Source organism: Crocuta crocuta, unplaced genomic scaffold, assembly GCF_008692635.1.
Source record: "Crocuta crocuta isolate KB4526 unplaced genomic scaffold, BGI_CrCroc_1.0 scaffold662, whole genome shotgun sequence".
In the NCBI taxonomy this organism is placed as follows: Eukaryota; Metazoa; Chordata; class Mammalia; order Carnivora; family Hyaenidae; genus Crocuta; species Crocuta crocuta.
The window spans coordinates 52152-76511 of NW_027533282.1; the positions used below are offsets into that span (position 1 = coordinate 52152).

General features: G+C 37.0%; 3 protein-coding genes across 3 annotated transcripts; 2 read left to right on the top strand and 1 right to left on the bottom strand.

Annotated features, from left to right (window-relative positions):
- The first annotated feature begins 2990 nt into the window (after positions 1 to 2990).
- On the top strand, positions 2991 to 3938 carry LOC144218239 (olfactory receptor 51H1-like). Its single transcript, XM_077748100.1, is given in 1 exon segment — positions 2991 to 3938. A coding segment is annotated over 1 exon segment (948 nt).
- A 7741-nt stretch (positions 3939 to 11679) lies between these two features.
- Positions 11680 to 12747, top strand: OR51T1 (olfactory receptor family 51 subfamily T member 1). Its single transcript, XM_077748102.1, is given in 1 exon segment — positions 11680 to 12747. A coding segment is annotated over 1 exon segment (1050 nt). The 5' UTR covers positions 11680 to 11697.
- Positions 12748 to 18622: 5875 nt separating this feature from the next.
- Positions 18623 to 19558, bottom strand: LOC144218258 (olfactory receptor 51A7-like). Its single transcript, XM_077748115.1, has one exon. It carries the CDS (start codon positions 19556 to 19558, stop codon positions 18623 to 18625), a length of 936 nt encoding a protein of 311 aa, XP_077604241.1.
- Positions 19559 to 24360: the final 4802 nt, after the last annotated feature.

Below are 24360 nucleotides of genomic sequence, written 5' to 3' on the forward strand. Positions count from 1 at the left end.
TCAAGAGTCTAGTTTGTGATCCTCATTTTGAATTCCGGAAGGACTGTGCTGGTCTTTGGGGTTGAGCACCTCCGATGGTCAATGTGGTGTTGCTTTTGGGGGTCTAGTCTCTCAGAATCAATTGTCCTTATTCTTCTCTTCCTCTTACGGATTTTCACTACCCATGACTCCTGCTAGTATATCATTCTTTCATATCTGATTTATCTAGGATCTACTTCCAATAAATCCTTTACAGTAAGCATTCATGATTAGGTGCAGAATCACTGAGCAGAGACCCAGATAATTCCCCATTGTGAGCACTGCAACAACCACCATCTGTAAGCCACTGATTTTCAGTGTTGGGCTAAACTGGCTGAGGGATGGAGAGATTTAGATAGTATAGAATTTGACCAAAATATTTAAATAATATATGGATAGGTAGATACATTTAGCAGCACATAAATAGATTTCATGACTTATAAATACTTTGAAACATAATTTTCACAGTTAACCAAACATTAAAATATTTATAGGTAATAGATAAATATTGATTATAGCTACACTTTAATGAGAGTTTATTCCTTGCCTGTTCTCATCCAAATGCCCTCAGTATTTCCAGTGAATATTTTTTTTAAACTATCCCATGGTAGGTACTATTATTTTCATTTTAGTATTATTTATTTTAAAATTTTTTATGTTTACTTATATTTGAGAGAGAGAGAGAGAGTGCAAGTGGGTGAAGGGACAGAGAGAAAGGAAGACATAGAAGCAGGCTCCAGGCTCTGAGCTGTCAGCACAGAGGCTGACACAGGGCTCAAACCATGAACTGTGGGATCATGACCTAAACTGAAATTGGACATTTAACCGACTGAGCCACCCAGGTGCCCCTCATTTTCATTTAAAGAGGTAAGTAATGAAGCACAGAGATTATTAAGTAATTTGTCCAAGGTCATAGTACCAGGATTCAAACCCAGGTTATCTATCTCCAGGTTTTTAGTTTTAAAGCTATTTTTTCTTAGTCAAATTTTCAGAAAAGAACAAAGATAGAGAAAAATATATAAAGAGACACAAGTTATGCAGTGTATAGGCAAAAGACCCACAAAGCCACCTGGATCTAAGATTTCTCAAGAAATCACCCAGAATGTTGGTGTCCTTTAAATATGTATTTTGCTGGACCAATTTTCCAAATTTCAGTAGAAATTTCTACAATGATGGAAATTTTCTGTCTGTACGACACAGTTCAATTGCCACTATTCATATGTAGTTATTGAACACTTGAAATGTGGCTAGTAAACTAAGGCACTGATGTTTTAACTTAATTTAATGAATTTAAATGTAAATAGGCACAAATGTCTAGTGGCTACAATATTGGACATGTGGAACTAAACTACTGACTTACAAGAAACTTGGAGTAACTCTATACCATTCCTATTCATGCCCAAGGATCCAGAGCTCTTTGCCCCTTGTGCTTTGTCTAGTGAGTTTTCTCCTTTTTGTGACCCAAGTTTCCTGTTCTGTTTTCTCTAACGTGGGTCCTGAGATGGGCTTCAATAATATATGAATTCACTTAATTTTTACACAGAATTTTGCATGCATATGTGTGTGTGTGAACATTCTTATTTGGGAGTCTTATAATGAGATCCTCATAGGGTTGTAACTCAAACAACATTAAAAGCCACGATAGTGCTACTCTTGCTGTTAATCCTAAGCCCTTATCAGCTATGGTTACACTGGCCCAAATAGTGATTAGCTCAGCTGCACATTTGTATATATCTTCCTGAAGATAACAGCAAATACTTGAAATAGAAGAGAACTGTGTGGCACCAAGATTTTAGAATTGATCTTTGGCAATGCAAATGTTAGGCATTAATGTCTAGAATAGCCCATAGGTCTATGTAGGCTTTACTCAGAGAGGGAAATATAGTTATTGGTGACTCAACGTGGAGTTTACTAGAACAGCTCCGCAGCTGTTCTTAAGCTCAGAAGTCCCAGAAGACAGGGCTAAAATCAAGGCATCAGCAAGTCTGCATCCCTTTCTGAAACTCCTGGGAAAATTCTGTTTCATTGCCTTTCCAGCTTCTAGAGGCTACCCACATTTGTTGGCTCTTGGTCCCCTTCCTTCACTGTCACCAATTGTGCTGAGTCTTTCTCATGCTGCTATCTCTCTGATTCTTGGCAGCTGGGGAAATTTCTTCAGTTTCAAGGACTCATATGATTAGGTTTGGCCTACTTTGGTAATCCAGGGTAATCTCCACGTCTTGAAATCCTTAAACTTTAATAGCATCTGTAAAGTCTCTTGTGCCATGTAAGCTAACATATTCACACATTTCAAAAATTAGAATGTGAACATCCTGAAGACCGTTGTTCTGCCTACCATAGTGGGGCTTTCTAAAGTTTTTTGACAGCCAGAGTAACTTCTCTGTCATCTACTGTAAGCTCAGTCCTTTTAGTACCCACACACTCCCAGGAATGCAGAGGGCAGAGATTTACAGAGTATTTTAAAGGTCCTTAAAGAGTACCTTTCATCCTCTTTCCCATATCATGCAGGTAGACAAATTGGGTCCCAAAGAGCATTATGTCTAAATTACAACAATTTAAGATCACAATCAAGATACACAGACATATATACACATCTGCATGACTGTATTTATGAACAGCCCTTAGGTCACATTTTTGCTTGCTAACATTACCTGTCTGGTTCATAACTCACATAAATGTACAATATAAAATTCTTCCTTAGCAAGTAAGCAAGTCAGTTAACTCCTTGATGTTTCCAGATGAATTATATTTCTATTAAGTGCAGGTGCTGATTGAAGTTTTTCTTTTCCTTTCTCCTAAGTATTTTAGCCTATGATGGTCACTAATAGAATTATTGCCTCATGGGGTAGGACCATCATTTCTCTATCAGATTGTAAACATGAGAGTATTAGAATAATATTTAAGTCACTCCCTCTTACAGCTACCATCTCAGTACTTATTGCCACTGATTCTAATTGAAGCTGTTGGACTTAATGAGTTATTTTCTTTTTGTGCTGTCAGATCTTCATTCCACTACGTCACCATTCAACCAAACTATTCATAACCATCAGACCTTTACCCTGACTGGGATTCCAGGAATGCCAGAGAAAGACTTCTGGATGGCCTTGCCCCTCTGCCTTCTTTACAGTACCACGTTCCTAGGTAATGTCATTATCCTCGTTGCCATCAAGGTTGAGCAAAGTCTCCATGAACCCATGTATTATTTTCTGGCTATGCTCGCTGCCACTGACCTCAGCCTTTCATTATCTTCCATGCCCACCATGTTAAGCGTTCACTTGTTTGACTGGTACTCAGTAACCCTTGATGTCTGCATCACTCAGATGTTCTTTATCCACACCTTTGGGGGAGTGGAATCAGGTGTTCTGGTCGCCATGGCTTTTGATCGCTTTGTGGCTATTCGCTTCCCTTTGCACTATGTTACCATTCTCACTCATGGAGTCGTCATCAAAATTGGAGCAACAGTCCTGCTACGGAGTGTGAGTGCAGTGCTCCCTGTGCCTTTCCTCATCAAAAGGCTACCTTTCTGCCACTCCAACGTCCTTTCCCATGCATACTGCCTCCATCAGGATGCCATGAGGCTTGCCTGCGCTGACACCCGTGTCAATAGCATCTATGGCCTGCTGGCTGTGATCTTCATCATTGTACTAGATGCCTTGATCCTTTTGATTTCTTACTTTCTAATCCTCTAGGCAGTACTGGGCATTGCTTCCAGAGAAGAGAGACTTTTCTATGTGCCTCTCATTGGCATGACTCTGATTCACCGCTTTGGGAAGAATTTGTCACCAATAGTACACACACTTATGGCCAATATCTACCTGCTGCTCCCTCCTGTGCTCAATCTTGTTGTGTACAGTGTTAGGGCCAAGCAGATCAGGCAGCGGATTGTCCAAGCATTCTGTGGGAACAGGATTGGCCATTAATGGCATCTATGAGTTCTGTGCAACTGCAGTCGAGTCAGGGAAGAGTATCAAATGCAGCACTGTCCAATAGAATTTCCTGCAGAAATGGAAATCTCTGTTGTTTAATGCAGTAGTAACCACTTGCCATACGTAGCTATTGAGCACTTGACACTCTGATAGTACAACCAAGGAACTGAATTTGTTAATTTTATTTAATTTTAATTAATTAAAATATAAATTTGAAAAGCCACATGAAGCTAGTAGCTACTGTATTGAACACTACAAATCTAATGAGTTATCATATGCGACTGCATAATGGTTTTGATGAAAGCAATAATTTATCTTGGGTAACTTGATAAAAGTATGCATTTTCCTTTCTTGAAATGGTATATAACAGCTTATCAACATTCTAAAAAGTTTTATTTATTTAAGTAATCTCTATACCCCATGTGGGGCTTGAACTCACAACCTCGAGATCAAAAGTCACACGCTCTTCTGACTGAGCCAGCCAAGCACTCCCCAGCTTATCAACACTAATATACAATAAAATTCCTACTTTTTAGTACATATTTCTAATTAACTTTTAACAAATGCATAGAAGCAGGTAACCACCACTGACACCAAGATACAGGAAAATCACATCACTCTCCAAAATTCCCTCATGCCACCTCTTTGTAGTCAACCCCTCTGTCCATACCCACTTCCTAGCAAGAATTGATTTATTCTCCACACCTATAATTCTTCCTTCCTTAGGGTGTCATGGACCCTGCAGTATGTAGTCTCCCATGTCTGGCTTCTTAGTATAATACATTTGAGTTTCATTCATGTTGTAGTGTGTGTTGGTAGTTTATTCCTTTTTATTGCTGAAAACTATTCCATTGTATGTCATTAAGAATTTTTTAAAGAAAACTTCCCAGGTTATTTTTGCTGTATTATAATCACTCTGGTATCCAACACTGAACATAGGACATTTCTGTTCTTTTGCTTTTTGTGTTTATTTATATGTTCTTTGAGTATTTTTTATCAATAGAAGATGTGTATGTGCAACAGGTTGAAGCAAGTGAGAAAAATATTAAAAAGAAAATAGCAAATGAAGAGTATGAGAGCATGGTACCCTCAATGAGCTGGAAGAATAGGAAACTATACATGATCTCTAGATTTTAATTTCACTTCATTTTTGTCCAGAAAGCTTTTCTGACATGGCTTTTAATTCTGTTGAGAGTTTCTCATACTGTATCATAACCTACTAATCATACATCTTCCCTGCTCTTCTATACACTTCATAAGAACAGGGACCGTTTTAACTTCACTTAAGTCTATCACAAGCACTTATTGTAGTTCAGAACATATATGATGAACACTCAACATGTATTTTTTTAAATTAACAAATGAATGAAAACTGTACTTTATCAAGATTGATTCCATGCTTCCAAACCTCTTTGTCCTATTTAGTAATAGTGAGTCTCAATTGAAATTTCCAGAGCCACTTATTTTTGCTGATGGGAACCAGTGGAAAGGGGTGGTGTTTACACATAAATGTGAACATTACCTGCCAAGTAACTTTATGGAGTTTCTGAACCTCTCTAGATACTCATTGGGATAGATATCTTTCCTCAGTGTTCCCATAAAGATACAAGAATATGGACAGGAAAATATTTCACGGAGGATAAAACAATGATTATTAGATATGGTCGGAATTACTAATTTACTGCCTACCATGCAGAGGTAGGATGAATAGACTGAAGACTGTTTTACAACCATATTTTCTGAGGATATAGTGGAAGAACTATAGAAGGCAGTATAGCATATAGGTTAAGATTTAGGGTAAGGTAGACATGGACTTAAATGCCAGCTCTGTAACTTGCTAACTTTTAGGTGGGTAAAGCTATTCAAAACCTCTCTGAGTTTCAATGTCTTCATCTGTGAAACAATGGAGAATAATACTAAACCCATAAGCTTGATAATGAATAAATACAATAATGTGTTCAAAGGGTTTAGTGCAATTCTTGGTATGTATCCTGAGTTCATCAAGTGCTAGTTTAATTATGCTTAGAAGGCTAGGTGGGCTGCAGATGTGACTCAGTAAACAGGATTGCTTCTTAGGAGGGACTCCTGGGTAAGATGAGGGATATGGGAATGGCCAGGGGACAATGGAACCTATTAGGAAGAGTACATTTTGTAACAGAGAACAGAGGAAGGACTTTTTTACACTTTCTTGATCTTACTTTGACATTCAGGAAGCCTTCCTGGCTGAGACTCTGTAGCCTAAGGCAGGATGAAGAGGAATGATTGTAGTTATTGGACCCAGGCAGACAGTTTTAGAAAATATTCATTACTGTCAGCCCCCAGGGCCAGGACTCTGCTTACAACCCCTGATAAACGGAATTTGCTCAGGCTTGGGAGCAGGGTTTGAAGCTGTCAGAAAGATACGTGTGAGCTGTTGTAGAGGAACATATTCTTATGGGTCCCATAATTCTTTTTGCACCCAGTACACTCACTAATAAAGGTAGCTCTCTGTTGCCTAATGACTCACTGATTTTGCTATAAAGCCCCCACTCTTGGAAGCTTGTTTAGTCCTTGCTCTGTGATGGAACTGAAGAGGAGTTGGTGGTGTTTCCTGCTAATGTGAACAGGTAAGAGTGCATAAATGAAAAGAGATGGGAAGCAAAGGGATTAAAGAGTGAGGAACTCTAAGAGAAAGAGGGAAGGGAGAAGTGCAATAAATGATAGGAGCTACAAGTAAGCTGGGGTGAAAAAATGGAGGGGTGTATTGGAGTCTGGATAAAACTGAGATAGGGAGACAGAGGACTTGAAGAAAGAGAAGGATAAACAGAAAAGGAGATAGAACTCAGAACTCTGCCTGTGGCCAGGACCATTCAGCTTACTAATTGAAGCTTTCCATTGTTCCTCCTTTTCTAGCTAGTATTGAGAGAAGAAAAATAGGAATACTCAAGTTTTAAGGAACTCACATTCCAGTAAAAGGAGATTATATCTGCATATATGTAAATCTAATATCAGCCATGCCTCATTATTGTATTAAGAATAAAATGAGGGGCGGGGCGCCTGGGTGGCTTAGTCGGTTAAGCGTCCGACTTTCGCTTAGGTCATGATCTTGCGGTTCATGGGTTCGAGCCCCATGTCGGGCTCTGTGCTGACTGCCAGCTCTCAACCTGGAGCCTGTTTCAGGGTCTGTGACTCCCTCTCTCTCTGACCCTCCCCTCCTCACGCTGTCTCTCTCTCTGTCTCTCTCTCTCTCCTACAAATAAATAAAACATGAAAAAATTAAAAAAAAAAAGAATAAAATGAGGGGCACCTCAGTGGCTCACAGAGTTGGGCATCTGACTCTTGATTTTGGCTCAGGTCATGATCTACTGTTCATGGGTTTGAGCTCCACATTGGACTCTGCACTGACAGTCCAGAGCCTGCTTGGGAATCTCTCTTTCTCCCTCTCTCAGCCCCTCTCCCCTCTCTCAAAATAAATAAACTTTAAAAAAAATTTTAAAAAGAATCAAATGTAAGGTCCAAGCATGAAGTGGTGCAGAAGTGTGGCAGCAGAGGGGAAGTTTCTGGTTAACATAGCCTGGAGCTGTCAGGGAAGTTTCCACATTGTAGAGAGAATAGATTTAGGTGTTGAGAAGTGACCAAAAGGTTTGGGATTGGTAATGACATGGACTGGTTTTACCATTACTGATGCCATGGATACATGGATTGGTTTTTATCATTACTGACACAAGGATGTTGACCTTTGGATCACTAAGTTACTGAGTTGGGTGGATTTTATCCAATTCAGTTAATCTAAGCTCTTGTATATGAATTGGTAGACATTGCTTTCTTTCTGGCCATTAGATGGAGAACTGAAAGTAGAAAACTAGCCTATTCAGGTTAGTGGGCAGTGTAGAGAAAACCTTGATTAATCAAGGCACTGAACTTTAATTCTACAACTAGTTCCAGAGTGTATGAGCTCACTGGATCTGGGGAGGAGGCCATTACTCTCTGTCCACATATCTACATTCCACAGGAAACAAGTTCTCCAACAGCAAAATGAGCCATCGTCTCCTCTGCTCCTACTCCCTCACATCATCCAGTGTCATCCTTTTGTCCTTTGTGAGATACAATTCAAAGAATAGAAGATAACTGGTATCTGATTTATGGTAATCTTATCTCTCAATTACTCTTCAATTCCAAAACTCCTCTCTACATACACCAGCACACAGAGACACACACAATGTCAATATATAAATATTCACACATATTTCTAAACATACATAGATGCCACAAGTATATATTTTTAAATAAACCATAAGGACGTTGTTCTCTCTTTTAGTGATTTCTCAACTCAATCGCTCCTCTAAATCATATATATGTATATACAACAAAGCATAAACAATTCTTATATTTTAAAAGAAGGAATTCACACTGCCCAACTGTTCAACTTCTCTCATAAGGTTATCTTCTAGAAATGGTTAATGGTTTAATTAAAAATTATAGACTTTAGAGTTAAGAAATCTGACTTTGAATTTTGAATCAGTACATATTTTACCTTAATATACTCTTTTATCTTGCTGGTTTGCTTTCCTTTCTTTAAAATAAGAGAAAACATCTATATCCATTTTTCCTGGGATTATATAAAATTATATACAAGATGGCTAGTAAATGTTGACATATACAAAAGATCATAATTCTCCTTTTCTCTTAACTTACCCTCCTTCTTCCAATCAGTAAGAGACTATTTTCCCTGATGTCTAGGGAAATGATTTCCCTGTGGCTCATCCTTCCCTAGAAGCCTCCAGGTTCAATTTATATTCCTCTCATCTAGTATTTATCCATATCTCTATCGACTGTAATTTATTTATTCACCCATTAATACACCTAATTAAATTTAATTATTTGAATTTTTACCATGTACCAATCACCAAACTTTTCTCTAGAGAAAATATGAAGATGGATACATATATTTTACATTCCCAGAAAGCCAGCATTCTAGAGGAATAAATAAATGTGATTAAGCAATAGAATTTTAGACACATGTAAAGTACTATTGAGGAAGAGTCAATAGAATGAGTGATTTGGTGTTGCAGAGAGATTCTTGGGTGGTTATTGTAGAGCAGATTCACTCTTCTTTTTAATGTTTAACAGTGGCTTTTTAAGTAAATGATTGAAAGCATTTAACATTAAATTCAATTTACTTCACATTAATGCTTGCAAATACATTATTAGCAATTCTTAAATATTTCAAATCAACCAACTTAAGTACAGAAGGCCTTCTTATAAGTTTTCTGAGATGACATGCAGATTGAAAGGAGCATGGGATTTGAGTCCAGATCCTTAACCACTCTTGCCATGGGTCATACTATGATACTACCTCTCAACCTTGAAGTTCTCTCATATGAGTTCACCAGTGATGACACAGTGATTGTTGGCTAGAGATTCACTCTTAATGTCTGTGTTCACCAGGTTGAGAAGACTGAAACAGAAATCTCCAGAGCCTTTTGCTTTCCTATCTGGCTACTCTTCTCTTGTGTCCTCATGTTGTAATTGCCCTTCAATAGTGTTTTGCCTTGGCTTCTCACACTATTCATTCCACTGAGATGAGAGAGTTTTGAATACAAAAAATATTCTTTATTCATTTCTATTTCCTTGGCCATCAGCAGTAACTGACATTAAAGAGTCATTTAGAGTCTAAATGGTTGACATGAAGTAGCATGTTTGTAATCCATATCTCATTTGGCACTAGTCTTCCTGATTCTTAGTGTTTTTCTCTAACATGTATACTATAATAATATTAAATATTATAGCAGAAAAAGCAATTCTTTTTTTTCTCTTTGAAGTAACCAGTGATTATTTCTATCAACATCTTCATTAGACTGGAGGAGGGGGAGAAAATAAGCAACAACCCCCTATATTTATGTTTATGTAGCAACTCACAGGGCCTGATACTAGCAAATTCCTTGCATCCACTCAGATACAAGACAGAAAACCCAAATTACTGAAAAATAACAATACTTATAGCTGGCTATATGCATACAGCACCTGAACTGAGTATATCATTCTATGTTGGCTCTTTGGGGTTTTTTTTTTTTTTTTTCAAAATTTACCATCTTTTTTTTTTAAAATTTCATTTATTTATTTTGAGAGAGAGAATGCAAGTGGGTGAAGAGCAGAGAGAGAGGAGGGAGAGAAAGAACCCCAAGCAGGTTCCACATGGTCAGTGCAGAGCCCAGTGCAGGGCTCAAACTCATGAACTGTGAGAAAATGACCTGAGTCAAAGTTAAGTGCTTAACTGACTGAGACACCCAGGCCATGCTGTTGTCTCTTTGTTGATGACTAAATTCCCTAGTACAAAATTTAAAATCAGCAATGATGATACCAGCACTCAATGAACACATCCTAAATAGAATTGCTACAGTTCTCTTAAATACAGATTCCAAATTCTGCTTCCTTTATGACACCATCACTGTTTTCTATATGGCTGCAATTCTGTGCACTTTCTCACTCAGTGAACTACTGTGTATTCCAATTTCTGATGTCACCTCAGTTTTCCATGTCTCAGAGTGATTCCATTTTAGTTATTAGTCTCTACTTCTATCCCATCCATGCTTTTTACAAAGGTATTCATCACATGTTACTGAATGCTTCCCATAACGTTTTTTTTTTAGTTTATTTATTTATTTTGAGAGAGAGAGAGAGAGAGAGAGAGAATGGGGAAGGAACAGAGAAAGGGAGAGAGATAATTTTAAGCAGGTTCCAAATTGTCAACACACAGCCAATACGGGGCTCCATCTCACAAACTGTGAGATCGTGACCTAAGCCAAAATCAAGAGTTAGAAGCTTACCTGACTGAAGCACCCAGGTGTCCTTTCCCATGACTTTCATATGGGTGTTTTGTCTAAGCTTACCTGCTATGCTTAGATTAGGATAACTGAAACCATGTATTCCAGAATACTGTTTGAAATTTTCCACAGGATTCATTAGAGCAGTCTACTCACAGTGAGTTGGTTCAAAGTCACATGCTAACTATCCATGGGAAGGAATAGAAACAAATATCCCAAGGTGTAAGATGGTAAAAAGGAGAATAAAACCTGCTTATTTCAGTAGACCTGGAAAAGTATGTAGAGACAAAGAATTAGAACCTAAGATACATCCAAGTTCCATATAAATCTGGAGTAGGGAAAGGACAAATATAGAAATCATTCCACACTATAGGAAAAGGAATAAAGAAATCCTGATACCAAAAGGAGGCTTCTAATAGTCTACTAGAAGAGGATGGCTGATAGAGGTACAAGGATACCTTTGGAAACAATATCCCAGACTAGCTTCCAGCAAGGACATCATGGAGTATGCTATCACAGATGCCCAGCGGCTCTTGTGTGTTTGTCCACTATTTCTTGAGCAACTATACAGCTTGGAGACTTAATGCATAGATACATCAGTTGTAACTGTGTTGGTGTGTGTGCATGTGTATGACATAAGCCTATATGCATTTCCTACTTCCAGCCTCAGGATTAGTCTGAGCAGTAGGGTGGGGCTGAGCCTAGAGAGACTGATGGTTATAATTGGGAGAAGATAGAGGAAGAAAACTGGGGCCAAGTTCTGACAAGAAAAAGTTACTATACTGTAGACTTTTGTGATAGATGCCGTATTTAGATGAGGGAGGGCTTTGAATACAGAAAAACAACTATGTAATTTGGGAAGAGTTTATCAAAGAGAACTTGAAAAAAGGAGCAATATGACAAACACTATCATTGTCGTCTCTCTTTTCAGGGTGTGTTCCCAATCCACCATGGTGATTTTCAATAACACTACATCATCTTCCCCAAACTTCCTACTCACTGCATTTCCTGGGCTGGAACTTGCACACATCTGGATCTCTATTCCTGTCTGCTGTCTCTACGCCATTGCCCTCTTGGGAAACAGCATGATTCTGTTTGTCATCATTGTTGAGAGGAGTCTTCACAAGCCCATGTACTATTTCCTCTCCAAGCTGTCAGCTGTTGATCTGTGTCTGACCATCTCAACCCTTCCCACAGTGCTTGGGGTTCTCTGGTTTCATGCCCGGGAGATTAGCTTGAAAGCTTGCCTCATTCAAATGTTCTTTGTATATGGCTTCTCCTTCCTGGAGTCTTCAGTGCTGGTAGCCATGGCCTTTGACCGCTTCATGGCTATCTGTAACCCAATGAAGTATGCCACTGTCTTCACAGACATGATAATCTTGGTGATTGGACTGATCATCTGTATACGGCAAGTAATTTTAATCTTTCCCATGTTTCTAGCCTTGACGAAAGTATCTTTCCATGGAGGCCAAGAGCTTTCCCACCCATTTTGCTACCATCCAGATATGATTAGATACACATATTCCAACTCCTAGATCAGCAATTTTTTGGGCATGTTTCTTCAGCTCTACCTGACTGGCACTGACTTACTGTTCATTCTTTTCTCCTACATTCTGATTCTCCGAACTGTCTTGAGTATTGTGGCCCCTAAGAAACAACAAAAAGCTCTCAGCACTTGTGTCTGCCACATCTGTGCTGTCACTGTTTTCTATGTGCCAATGATCAGCCTGTCCTTTACACACCGACTTCTCAGCTCTACCCCGAGAGTGGTCTGTAGCATTCTGGCCAATGTTTATTTGCTCTTACCACCTGTACTGAACCCTATCATTTACAGCTTGAAGACCAAGACCATCCGCCAGGCTATGCTCCAGCTGCTCCACCTTAAGAGCTCTCGGGGCTCCTGTGTGAGGATTTATAGAAAACGCTGGGGGTTGAAGGGGAGAGAAGTTATATTTAAACAGGAAAGGGATCTGGGTCTGTGCCATCCTCAGGCATTTTAGTTACTGAGGCAGTTTCATTTAAATCATAGGAGCAAAAAGAGAGGAATACTTTTCCCCTAAGCTTATTGAAAAGTTAAAAAAGAAAAAAAAAAACCACTACGATTCAAAACCAATTAATTGTGTATATGTCCCTCAGACATTTAAAACAATTATATGGAACCCCTGTGCACATTAAAAGCACAATAAGATCATTTTATTCTGGTTGAACAACTTAATTATCTGCTTAAAACAGTAATTCTTAGACCAAAAATAAATGACTATAATTTTATGTCTGTTCAGATGATAAAAAATCGTTTATTTCTGTGGTCAGATTTCCCAGGGGTCATCAGAGATTTTTTTTCCCCATGAGGTGGTAAATGAGAGTTACAGGTGTGTGCACAGACACACACATTGCAATTTGTAATGTAAAACTCCAGGAAACTTGCACACTAGTTTCAGTTTCTAAAGTCACCTCTATGGAGCCCCATCTCCTTGCAGATGCACTCACTGACCTCATTCTTTTCTCAAATCCTTTTTCTCCTCAGCAAAAGTGAAATTGTCACCGAACTAATTGCTATGTTATACCTCCAATGAGTCCAATATCTAAAGTTACATATCACCCTTCATTATTTTTCCCATTGCCTCCATACAGGTCTGATTCTGACTCTGTAACACCTCTCCCATGTCTGTTGGGCTTCAGGACAGCACCTTTTTTTCTTTTTGCCCTTGTTTCATGGGTGGTTAAATTTTTACCTAGCTGTTGGGCTCCTGAACCTTTTGGTGTACTTGTCATTGTAGACTTACATAGTGACTTTGATGCTTAGTAGGAAACCTTTAGAATACCTTGCTTAACAATGCTTGTTTGGTCAAGAAGTAACCTAGGATGCCCGGGTGGCTCAGTCAGTTAAACATCTGACTTCAGGTGAGGTCATGAGCTTGCAGTTGGTGAATTTGAGCCTCGTTGTCTAGAGCCAGTTTTGGGTTCTGTGTCTTCCTCTTTCTCTGTTCTTCTACCACTTGCACTCTGTCTCTCTCTCTCTCAAAAATAAAGATTAATAATAATAATAATATAATAATAATAATAAAAGAGAAGTAAGCTCACTATAGGGTTGATGGGATGTTGCAGAATTCTCCTAAGTTGGTTTTTTTTTTTTTTCCACATACAGAGTTATGAAACTTTGTTCTACTCAGGATAATTCATGTCAGAGCACAGGAGACTAAGCAGATATTGTGATCTGAGCCACCTGTCTCCTCTCCTCCTATCCTGACAGTCAAGGAATACCGCTTTCAAACTCTGGTGTGTTTGCCTTGGCTTTCTGTTCAGCTCAAGCACTGACGATTTTGTGACTCTGCTTTGCCCAAACTAAGAGACACCAATCTCTGACCGTGGAATCAGCCTGTGGCAGAGTTGACACACCAGACCACACCCTACTCTAACTATCCAGACTTTTCCTCCTCATTCTTACCAATGCCAATGGTTCTTTAATTGCTTCTTTACAGATCTTTCTAAAAGTTTTTGTTTGCAGATCCCCAACTCCATTTACAATTCTTGAATTTAAAACATTGGAAAAACACTTTAAAATTTTTTTTCCTAAGTTTGGAGCCAAAACCTACTGGCAGCAAAAGCTAACATAAGCTGATATGAATGTATTTATGGTCATTATTTCTTCTACATCGAGTGAATATCTACACCTTTCACTTCAGAAATATAGGTGTGCTTGAAAACAGGGTAATGTCTCCAGGGGTGTAGAGGCTTTTTAGAGTATAAAAATTCTGAATTTCAAGAATTTTAGGTGGACAATTATAGAAATGTGCAAGCATCCTTCCAGTTTTGTGATGGCTGAAATTTAAGGCAGTCTGCTGTATGCATGTTAAACTTTTATTATTCCAAATGTGTTTTTCATATCTGGCTCAAAATGTAGCTTACCTGCTCAATACCAAAAACACTTATCAGTGTTCTTCATCCCCATAGCAGCTATTAATAGGACATGAATGTGTTTTGTTGTTACTTCAAGGAATGTGTTTAATATATTTGGGGATTATTCTGATTATAAATGTCATGTATGTATATATGGATGTGTAATTATATACACGTGTGTACTATATATAATTAAAATTTTATGATAAAAAAGTAAATAAAATCACTCACAATCCTACTAATGAGGGATTTTATGCTATATAACGGAATCTTTTTTAATAAGCCAACATATGTACACACAGACACATACATTTATAAACTAGGATAGTAGTGCATACTCAAATGTATATCTTATTTGCTTGATATTATTTATCATTTTCTGTTGATCATATATTAGATTTTTATATTAGACTTTATATTAGACTTTATTTCCCCTAGGAAGCTCTGTCATTTGAATCGCCACTATAATGGGCAAGTTGCCAGTCTTTTATTCTTTTATTTGCTTTCTTATATGTGTGCTTAAACTTAACATATTTTACTCAGTGAATTTATTTTTTTATTTTCTCCCCACCACCAGACTGTAAACTCCAGCATAAATTTAAGTTTAATTAAAACAATGCAAAATAGTCAGTGTAAAATTAAGTTTCATTTAATCCTTAACATCTAAGATAGTGCTTAGCAAATGCCACTCAGTTCTTGATGCTGTGCTGCATAGGTGAATAATACTTAATATTATTTGTATATCATGGTTTATGTTATCATTTCCTATTAATATTTCAGTAGTTTACAGAGCGAAATAAGTCAGGGAGAGAAAGACAAATATCATATGTTTGCACGTAAAGGAGGATTAGGAGGAACTTAATGGAGGACCATGGGGGAGAAGAAGGGGGGAAATGGTAGGGGAAATGGGGAGAGGCAAACCATGAGAGACTCTTGAATGCTGACAAAAACTGAGGACTGATGGATGTGGGGGGAGGGGGGATGGGCATGGAGAGGGGCACCTGTGGGGATGAGCACTGGGTGTTATATGGAAACCAACTTGACAATAAACTATTTGTAAAAAAATTTTTTTCAGTAGTTTACAGTATTTATCATAGAAAATAATCCTTGATATATATTAGAAATAAATATTTCATCACCTCTCTGATTATGTTCTTATATTCCTAGAATGTGAATTATTCAATTTAGAAGCAGATAAAATAATAGTTGGTCTGCTGTAGTGCATCAGGTTGTACACTCTGGAAATGTGCCACCTGGGTTTACATTCAAGCTCCTAATACTTTACAGTTTATGGAAAACTTGTTTAACTTCTCAAAGCTTTAGCTTGTTAACCCACAAAACAGGAAGAATTAATAAAATCTACCTTCCCATGTTCTTACAAAAGTTAATTGGTTTAATACAAGTAGGTGTATAACCCAATGTCTGGTACCTGGTGAACACTGAATTACACTGTATGTTAACTAGCTGGAATTTAAATAAAAACCTGAAAAAAAAGTATCTTTGTACTTAATTCCTAATTTACTTTATTTTTGTATATAATGAAAGATCACACACAAATACGGTCTTTAAATAGGTTGTATTTTTTTTCTACCACTATTATTTGAATAACCTATTTTCAATAAGGTTCTGTTATTCCTTAATTGTATATTATTTTCATATCATTTAAAGTACGTTGCATTGTGTTTATTCTCTTTCTTTGTTCTTCCCATTGATTTGTTGAGCAAATGACATGCAATTTTGTAGCTGTTTGATAAATGTTGCTATCATACAAATGAAACTTTATCACACTTTCTATTTGTTTTTGTCTTATATTTTCCAGTTGACTATTGTAAATCTTTTTTTTATGATTATTTTGCTACATGCTCAGTGAAATGTTACTGGATGCTTGATTGGAAATACATTGAGCCTATATTATAGTTGAGGAAAACAGATTTTAGCCTATTCACTATTATGATTCAGGTAAACATTATCGACATCTTATGACCTCAGCAGTTTCTGTTTTGTAAAGATCTGAATTTCTTAGTTGAGGGCAAATACTAAAAAATGGAGGATAAGTATTCTTCCTGTTTCTTTCATGACAACCATTTACTTTTTCTTGTGGCTAAATGGGACATGAACTATTTTTCAGGGCAACTTTTTTGACTTAAAATTTATAGTTACTTCTTACTGATTTTGGCAATAGTTTTTCTGTCATTCTAGATGATCTGTGTGCTTATAAATTATCATAATTTTCTGACTTGTAAAAGCTGTGTGTGTGTGTGTGTGTGTCTGTGTGTGTGTCTGTGTGCATGTATGTGCTTCTTTTCTAAAAGTTGAGAAATGTGTCAGACTGCCAACCAGATGTCATTATATACAATGTACAAGTCTGGAGATATACAAATTTAATGTATACAGTTTCTTTAAGGAAACAAAATATAAATAAGACAAACAGGTGGATTAATAACATAATTGAAAACAACCTGGGAGGAAGCCTAAAATTTTGTCCCTTCCTTCCTTGGTTAAACTATGGGGATCTAGACCAGGTCAGCTTTTGAGCAATAAGAACTCAGTTAAACTCATCAGGGGACATAAAATATGTAAGAATATTTATTCAACAGAGAGCATCTTCTTCGAAATGGTTCTTTGGAACAAATAATACTAAATATTTGTGAGTTCAACTGAGACAATAAAACATTGAAATTGATCACCAATAGTATTTTTCCAATCCATAGTACAGACTTTTTAAGAATTTTGGTTGACTTATTCTAAAGTATATGTTTTATACTTTGTCTACCATAAAGTACTCACAAATAACAGATGAATAGGAAACAAATGAATTTTTACAGAGAATATACTCAGATAGCCAATCTACTTTAATTGGCTATTTATCTTTTTTATGTTTATTTATTCATTTTTAAGAGAGTGCTTGCATGCACACGAGCAGGAGAGGAACAGAGAGGGAGAGAGAGAGCATCCCAAGCAGGCTCTGTGCTGTCAGTGCAGAGCCAAACACAGGGCTCCATCTCATGAACCATGAGATTATGACCTGAGCTGAAATCAAGGGTTGAATACTTAACCAACTGAGCCACTGAGGAGCCCCTTGGCTACTTATCTTTAAAAAAAATGGAACAATATATGTATGAATATGATTTTATATTGCTTAACATATGGTCATATTTTCTGCTAGTTTAAAATAGTTTCTAACTTGTTTAATGTAATTGAATATATCATACATCAAAATACCAAGTGCCTAAACAAGCATGAGAGCCATTCTTTTAAAGCAGTTAAGAATAGCAAAGTTTTAAAAATTACTGAACTACTAGCTTTCCTATTTCCTACTACTAGTATAATAGTCCCTTGTTCTCCTTTTAATAACTAAAATTTCTTGGAACCCTGTTGTAATATAGAGAAAAAATCTGGTCTGTCTTAAAGAATGTTATGAGAAAGTATTCTCATATTTCCAGGCTATGAAAGCTTTAACATTAAAAATAATCACTGGTGTCCAATTTTATTACTAAGGAAAGAGAAAAGGGAGAAAAATTTTAACCAATTTGGACTTGACAATACACTTCTTTTCTTAAATGGGAAATCAAGGATTTGCATTAAATTGACTAAAGAGACCTCAACAAATACATGCCTGAAGGTTGCCTGAAAGAAAAGCCAATTGGATTGGGGTAACACCCAACTTCTTTGGTATTCATTTTCTATAAGGGGACAAAAGCTCTACTTCCATGTGTGTTTACTCTTGTGTTATAAACAGTGCAACTAAAATCCCAAATCAGTATGTTGGTTCATGATTTTAATAGAATTGCAAAACAATTCCATACTCACCTGTCAATGCCCACATCAGTCCTAGGCTCACAGATCTCAGTGCCCAGACTACATCTTATAGTGATTATAAGGATGATTAAGGGAAATACCAATAAACATCCATAATATTTTGCTTAGAGATATATTATTTTATTCTCCAATCTCGGCTGATTGATTTTTCCCATACCTTTATTTTAGACCCAATTTCCCCCAAACCTTCTCACGAATTTGCCGCGTCTTCACACAGTATACAATGGGATTCATCAGAGGTGGTACTAGCAGGAAAATGTCTGCAATGAGGATCATGGCCACTGGGGACTTGTGCTTGCCAAAACGGTGCATGGAGGCCAAAGCAATGATGGGCACATAAAAGATGAGCACAGCACAGATGTGGGAGACACAAGTGTTGAGGGCCTTTAGCCGCTCCTTATGGGATCCAATTCCCATCACGGTCTTCAGGATGAATATGTAGGACACAGCAATGAACACACTGTCTGACATCATACAGAGGGCAACAAAGAAACCATAGAAAAAGTTGACCGTGTTGTCCGAGCAGGCCAGCTTCATGACATCCTGGTGTAGACAATAAGAGTGAGAAAGTAGGCTTTTCCTACAATATGTCAATCTTTTGAGAGTGAAAGGGAATGGGAGCACTAAGAGCATGCTTTTAATTAGAAACACCAAGCCCATTTTGGCAACTGTGGCATTGGTAAGGATTGAGCTGTATCTCAGAGGGTTGCGTATGGCCAAAAAGCGGTCAAAAGACATGACCAGGAGCACTGAGGACTCCATATCTGTGAATCCATGGATAAAGAATTCTTGAGCAAAGCAGGCATTTGGGGAAATTCCTGTAGCATTGAAAACAAAGATCCTCAGCATAGTGGGGAGGGATGAGAGGGAGAGGCCCAGGTCAGAGACAGCCAACATAGACAGGAAATAGTACATGGGGGCATGGAGTGAGGACTCTGTCCTGATCACAAAGAGTATGGTACAATTGCCAAGGATGGCCACCAGGTACATGAGGCAGATGGGGACAGAGATCCAAGCATGAACATGCTCCAGTCCTGGGATTCCAATCAGGAAGAAGGTGGTGATGTCAATATTAGAGGAATTGACAGTGTCCATGATGAATCAGATGGAAAATGTCTATTCCCAGATCTGAAATGACACTTTTAACAGAAATTACATTTTCAGCATAAAAAGTGCTCCTTTCAGCACTTTTCTCTGAGATATAAAGAAAATATAGTTTTGAAAGGCTCATATCAAAGAATAAAAGAATGAAGTATTTCTTCTGAACAAACTATTTATAATAGAGTCAGATAATGTTAACTGACAAGGAGAACCAGGAATTTAGGAACTATCTTGACCAATCACATAAAGAGCAATGGCCTGCAAATAAATTTCCCCTTTTCTGTAGGATTTGCCCCTCCCCACCCCCAATCCAATGAAAAATTTCATAAAGTTAGGCTGAGCCATAGGACAAGTCTTTTTTTTGTTCCAGCATAATCCTAGAATTAGAAAAAAAAAAAAAAAAGACAGGAACCTGCAGAAAGCAGATTTTAAGAGAGTGGATGCTAAGTGATTTATCTAATTTCTATAGTCTTTTCCTTCAAATATTTTTTAGGCAAAGAAAGGGCTTGAGCTTCTAAAATTGATCTTACTCACAAGCTCTCCATAGAAAGAAGTACAAAGAAAGGACAGAAACTAGGTCATGAGTGATTGAATGTTAACCCTCTCTGATACAATATAGTGAAAAATCCCATTTTCTTATATGGAAGCAGATAGAATGTTCTTTAAAACGATTAATCTATATCAGTACTCTCCATCCATGAGCATGGGAGGAGACAGAGATTCTTAGCTTGCTTTATAGTCCAATATATACTTTCATAAATACAAATGACTTAGCAAACTGGATTATAGGCCAGCCATGGTGGGTGGCAAAGTATGTTGGTGATGGTGTTCTCAGAGTCTTTTTTTTTTTTCTGACACCATAAGATAAATAGATGTTCTACAACTATGTTTGTTTGCCTTTTGTTTTCATAGACAACTGAGCTAACTATGAACCTTTAAGAGTTTTCTCTTTCTTTATGGAATTAAGTTAATGGGGACAATAGGGTTTCAAGATACATAGAGCATATTGGTGTTTACTCCTTTGCCTAGAGAAGTGAGGGTTTAGTTGAGAAGCTTGGGCTTTGTCAGAGTGCTCTTGACTATTAAGAATCAGAAACACAAGCTTTTTAATTAGTTCATCCCCCAGTCTCCTCCCTTGAAGTCAGGGGGATAGGACTGAAAGTTCCAACCCTACAATCACATGGTTAGTTCTCCAGGCAAACAGCCCCCAATCTTAGGTGATATCCAGAAGTTATCATATTAACATGAGAAAAGATAACTTTGTCTCTCTCATCCCATAGGAAATTCCAAAGCAACTCAGTGCCAAAAACAGTGAAGGCCAAACATATTTATTATAAATCACAATATCACAGTTACTAATTCCTTTCATTCAGAAAAGCATTTATACTCCTAAACATTTTTCTGTTAAAGATCTTCAAACATTCCATCAGCCTTCCCATCTCACTACTATACTTGTGGTTTCCTTCACTCTAACAGCTCTTTCTCAGAAGTCACATCCTCAGAAAGGCCCCCTGGAATACACTAGCTCTCTTGGTCATGCTGTTTCTTTGCTCAAATCCAATTACAGTATTAACTTCACTCCTGATACACAGTATCAAGGCAGTCAATTTACTGAAAAAATATTTCACTAATTTCTCTACATAAGTTGCTGTACTTGAGAAACAAATGCATTGGGCACTCTTTGATGCTAACTATTGCTGGTAGCTTTATTGTGTTCCGGGCTGTTCAGGGCTTTGCCAACTATAGTTAATCTTCAAAGTAATTCTGCTATTTTACTACCTCCTGCTCATCCATAAGGCTATGAGGCTTTGCAGATATTTATTTTCATGTTCACAAAAAAAGTTGAACATTTTGAAAGCAGAATTATCTACATGTAAAAATTGTCTAGCACAATGTTTAATATATAATAATAGTTCCCAATGCTTTCTTTTTGCCTTCTTTTTCAAATACCTACCTCTCTTTTTCTCCCTTCAGCTTATTAAGAATGATCTCTTATCCTCCCTCCTCACCTCTTGATCTGGCTAAACAAGTATTGATTACGTACCTTTACCTTCACTGTTTCAGAGTTGGTTCTGTTTGCTGGATTTTGCTACCAACAATCTCTATTGCCCTTTTATCTCTCATCTGATGCAATTTTGTCAGAAATGAAATTGAAATGACTCGTGTTGATTAAACTAGCTCTTGAGGTAACTCTATAAGGTACTGGAGCTAGGATGTGATAAAGTCCATGGTTTTAGGCTTTCTTGACATTTATACTGCTTATTGTATCACGAATTTTTATATGTCTTCCATCAGAATTTCCTCGTGCAATTTCCTGGTGATTATTCCAGTTTTTAACTTATTAATTAACGTGAGATAGAAAGCATGGTATTATTGAAAAAGCTTGAATTCAAATGACATCAGTTCAAACTGTAAGTAGAAAGAGTTATGAATTCCCAGAAAAAGAAAAACAAGATACAGCTTTCATGACCCTAGAGAAGTCATGTTAGGCCCCCAGCTAAACCTTTATCTATCGATCACAGACTCCTTGAGCTATCTTCTGAAGTTTGTACTCATGGGACACCAATTCCTCCTGTTCTACCACCTTCTGTAAACAAATCATTTCCCTGAAAAATTTCTTAGAAATTCCCAGAAGAGGGCTTGCTTCAAGACCATGATTTTAACTTCTTGGTTGCCATAGGGCCATGAAAAGATGAGACTGGATGTTGCATAGATTTTGGAGAACTACTCATACCAAGGACAGTCTGCTCCAGAGATTAGGGAAAGCGATTGAGGCTCCAAAACATCATTTAATTCCAATTAATTGATATATTAAGTCCACCATTCTTTTGTTTCTTCTTTTTTCTTATCATCAATGAAGTTGTTTTTCCTGTCCTTATTAATGAAATATAGAAAGATGCAGAAACCTGAAGTATACAGCTCAATTGATTTTTACCAACGTATAAAACCAAGTAACAATCAAGGATGTGCTAACGTCTCTATATCTGATTATTAACTTTTTCTTTTTAGTTGTTACTTTTTCCTTGTGTATTTTGAAGCTTTCTTATTACACGTGTAAACATTAAAGTTGTTATGACCTTTTGGGGCACGTGAGTGACTCAGTCAGCTGAGCATCCTGCTTCCACTCAGGTCATGATTTCTCAGTTCATGGGTTCAAGCCCCACGTTGGATTCTGTGCTGAGAGCTGGAGGCAGCTTCAGATTCTCTCTCTCTCTCTCTCTCTCCCCCTCAAAAATAAACATTTAATTTGCTATGGCTTCTTGATGAATTGATTCTTTTATTATTGCAAAATGTCTCCTTTTTCTTGATCTATATCTCGCTTTAAATTCCATGTGCTCTGATAATATGGCTACATTCACCATATATATTGTTACGCATGACATTTATTTTTCTTTTTATTCTTAACCTATCTGTGTCTTTGTATTTCATATGCAGCTTTTATAGTTGACCAGTTTTTTAATCCACCTTGACTAGTGCTGTTTGTAATTGGAGTCTTTAGCCCATTATACTTAATGAAATTATTTATACATTTAGTTTTATGTCTATCATTGTTTTATTTGTTCCCTCATCGTCCCGTCTGTTTTTGCTTCTGTTATGTAGCTTTACTCATTTTTTAAAGTCTTTAAATCAAATAAGTTCAACTGTTTCAGTATTCTATTTTATTTCCTCAGTTGGATTTTTGGCCATATTTTTGGATCTCTGTTTTTTATACTCGCTTTTTGGGCTATGGTATGCAACCTTAATTTCCAGAGTCTACCTTGAGTTAATATTATACTTTTTCATAGGTAATGTAAGAAACTTTTAACAGTATACTTCTATTTATCTCATTTAAAGATAATATGCAGTTATTGCTAAGTACATATTTCTACCTATATTACAAATCTCTCCATACATTGGGATTATTTTACTTTAAAAAGTAAATTATCAGAGCACCTGGGTGGCTCAGTCAGTTAAGTACCTGACTCTTGGTTTTGGCTCAGTTCATGATCTAAGGGTCGTGAGATCGACCCCTATGTCAGGCTCTATGCTGGGCAGGGAGCCTGCTTAAGATTCTCTCTTTCTCCCTCTACTGCTCACTTTATCTCTCTCTCTCAGAAAAAAAAGTAAATTATCATGTCCAGAAATTAAGAAAAGATAAAAATATTTTGTGTTTACTTACCTTCATCCCTCTGAGCATTCTTCCTTCGTTTATTATTTGCAGATCTCATGGCTATGACTTGTCTAAGGTTTTGTTTATCTGTAAATGTATTGATCTTGCCTTCTTTATTGAAAGATAAATTTTGACAAATATGGAATTCCAGGTTGGCAAGTTATTCTTCCAGTACTTTCAAAATGTGACTCTATTGTCTTCTATCTTAGTGTTGTTTACCATTTTTTCTCTATTTCTATTATCTTTTTACTCTGCCTGCTTTTAATATCTCTCTCTCTTTTTCTTCAGGATTTGACTGTGATGTGTCTGGGTTTCAGTTTATTAAGACTTTCTTACACCTACTACTTTTTATTGCCCTATAGAAAATAATGACTTTTATTTTGTCCAGGACACTCTCAGTTTTACATAAATTAATGTATATAATATTTTTCCATGTTCTATTAGGGAAAAATAAATCTCTAAACTATATTATTAAAAATAACGAGAAAATAGATTTCTTTTTAAATGTAAATTCTAGTTAGTTAACATACAATGTAATATTAGTTTCTGGTGTACCATTTAGTGATTCAATACTTCCATACAACACCGAGTGCTCATTAATAACAAATGCACTCCTTAATCCCCATCACCTGTTTCATCCAACCTC

Coding starts and splice junctions, on each gene's coding strand:
- LOC144218258 (XM_077748115.1), bottom strand. CDS start 19,558: ATGGACACTGTCAATTCCTCTAATATTGACATCACCACCTTCTTCCTG.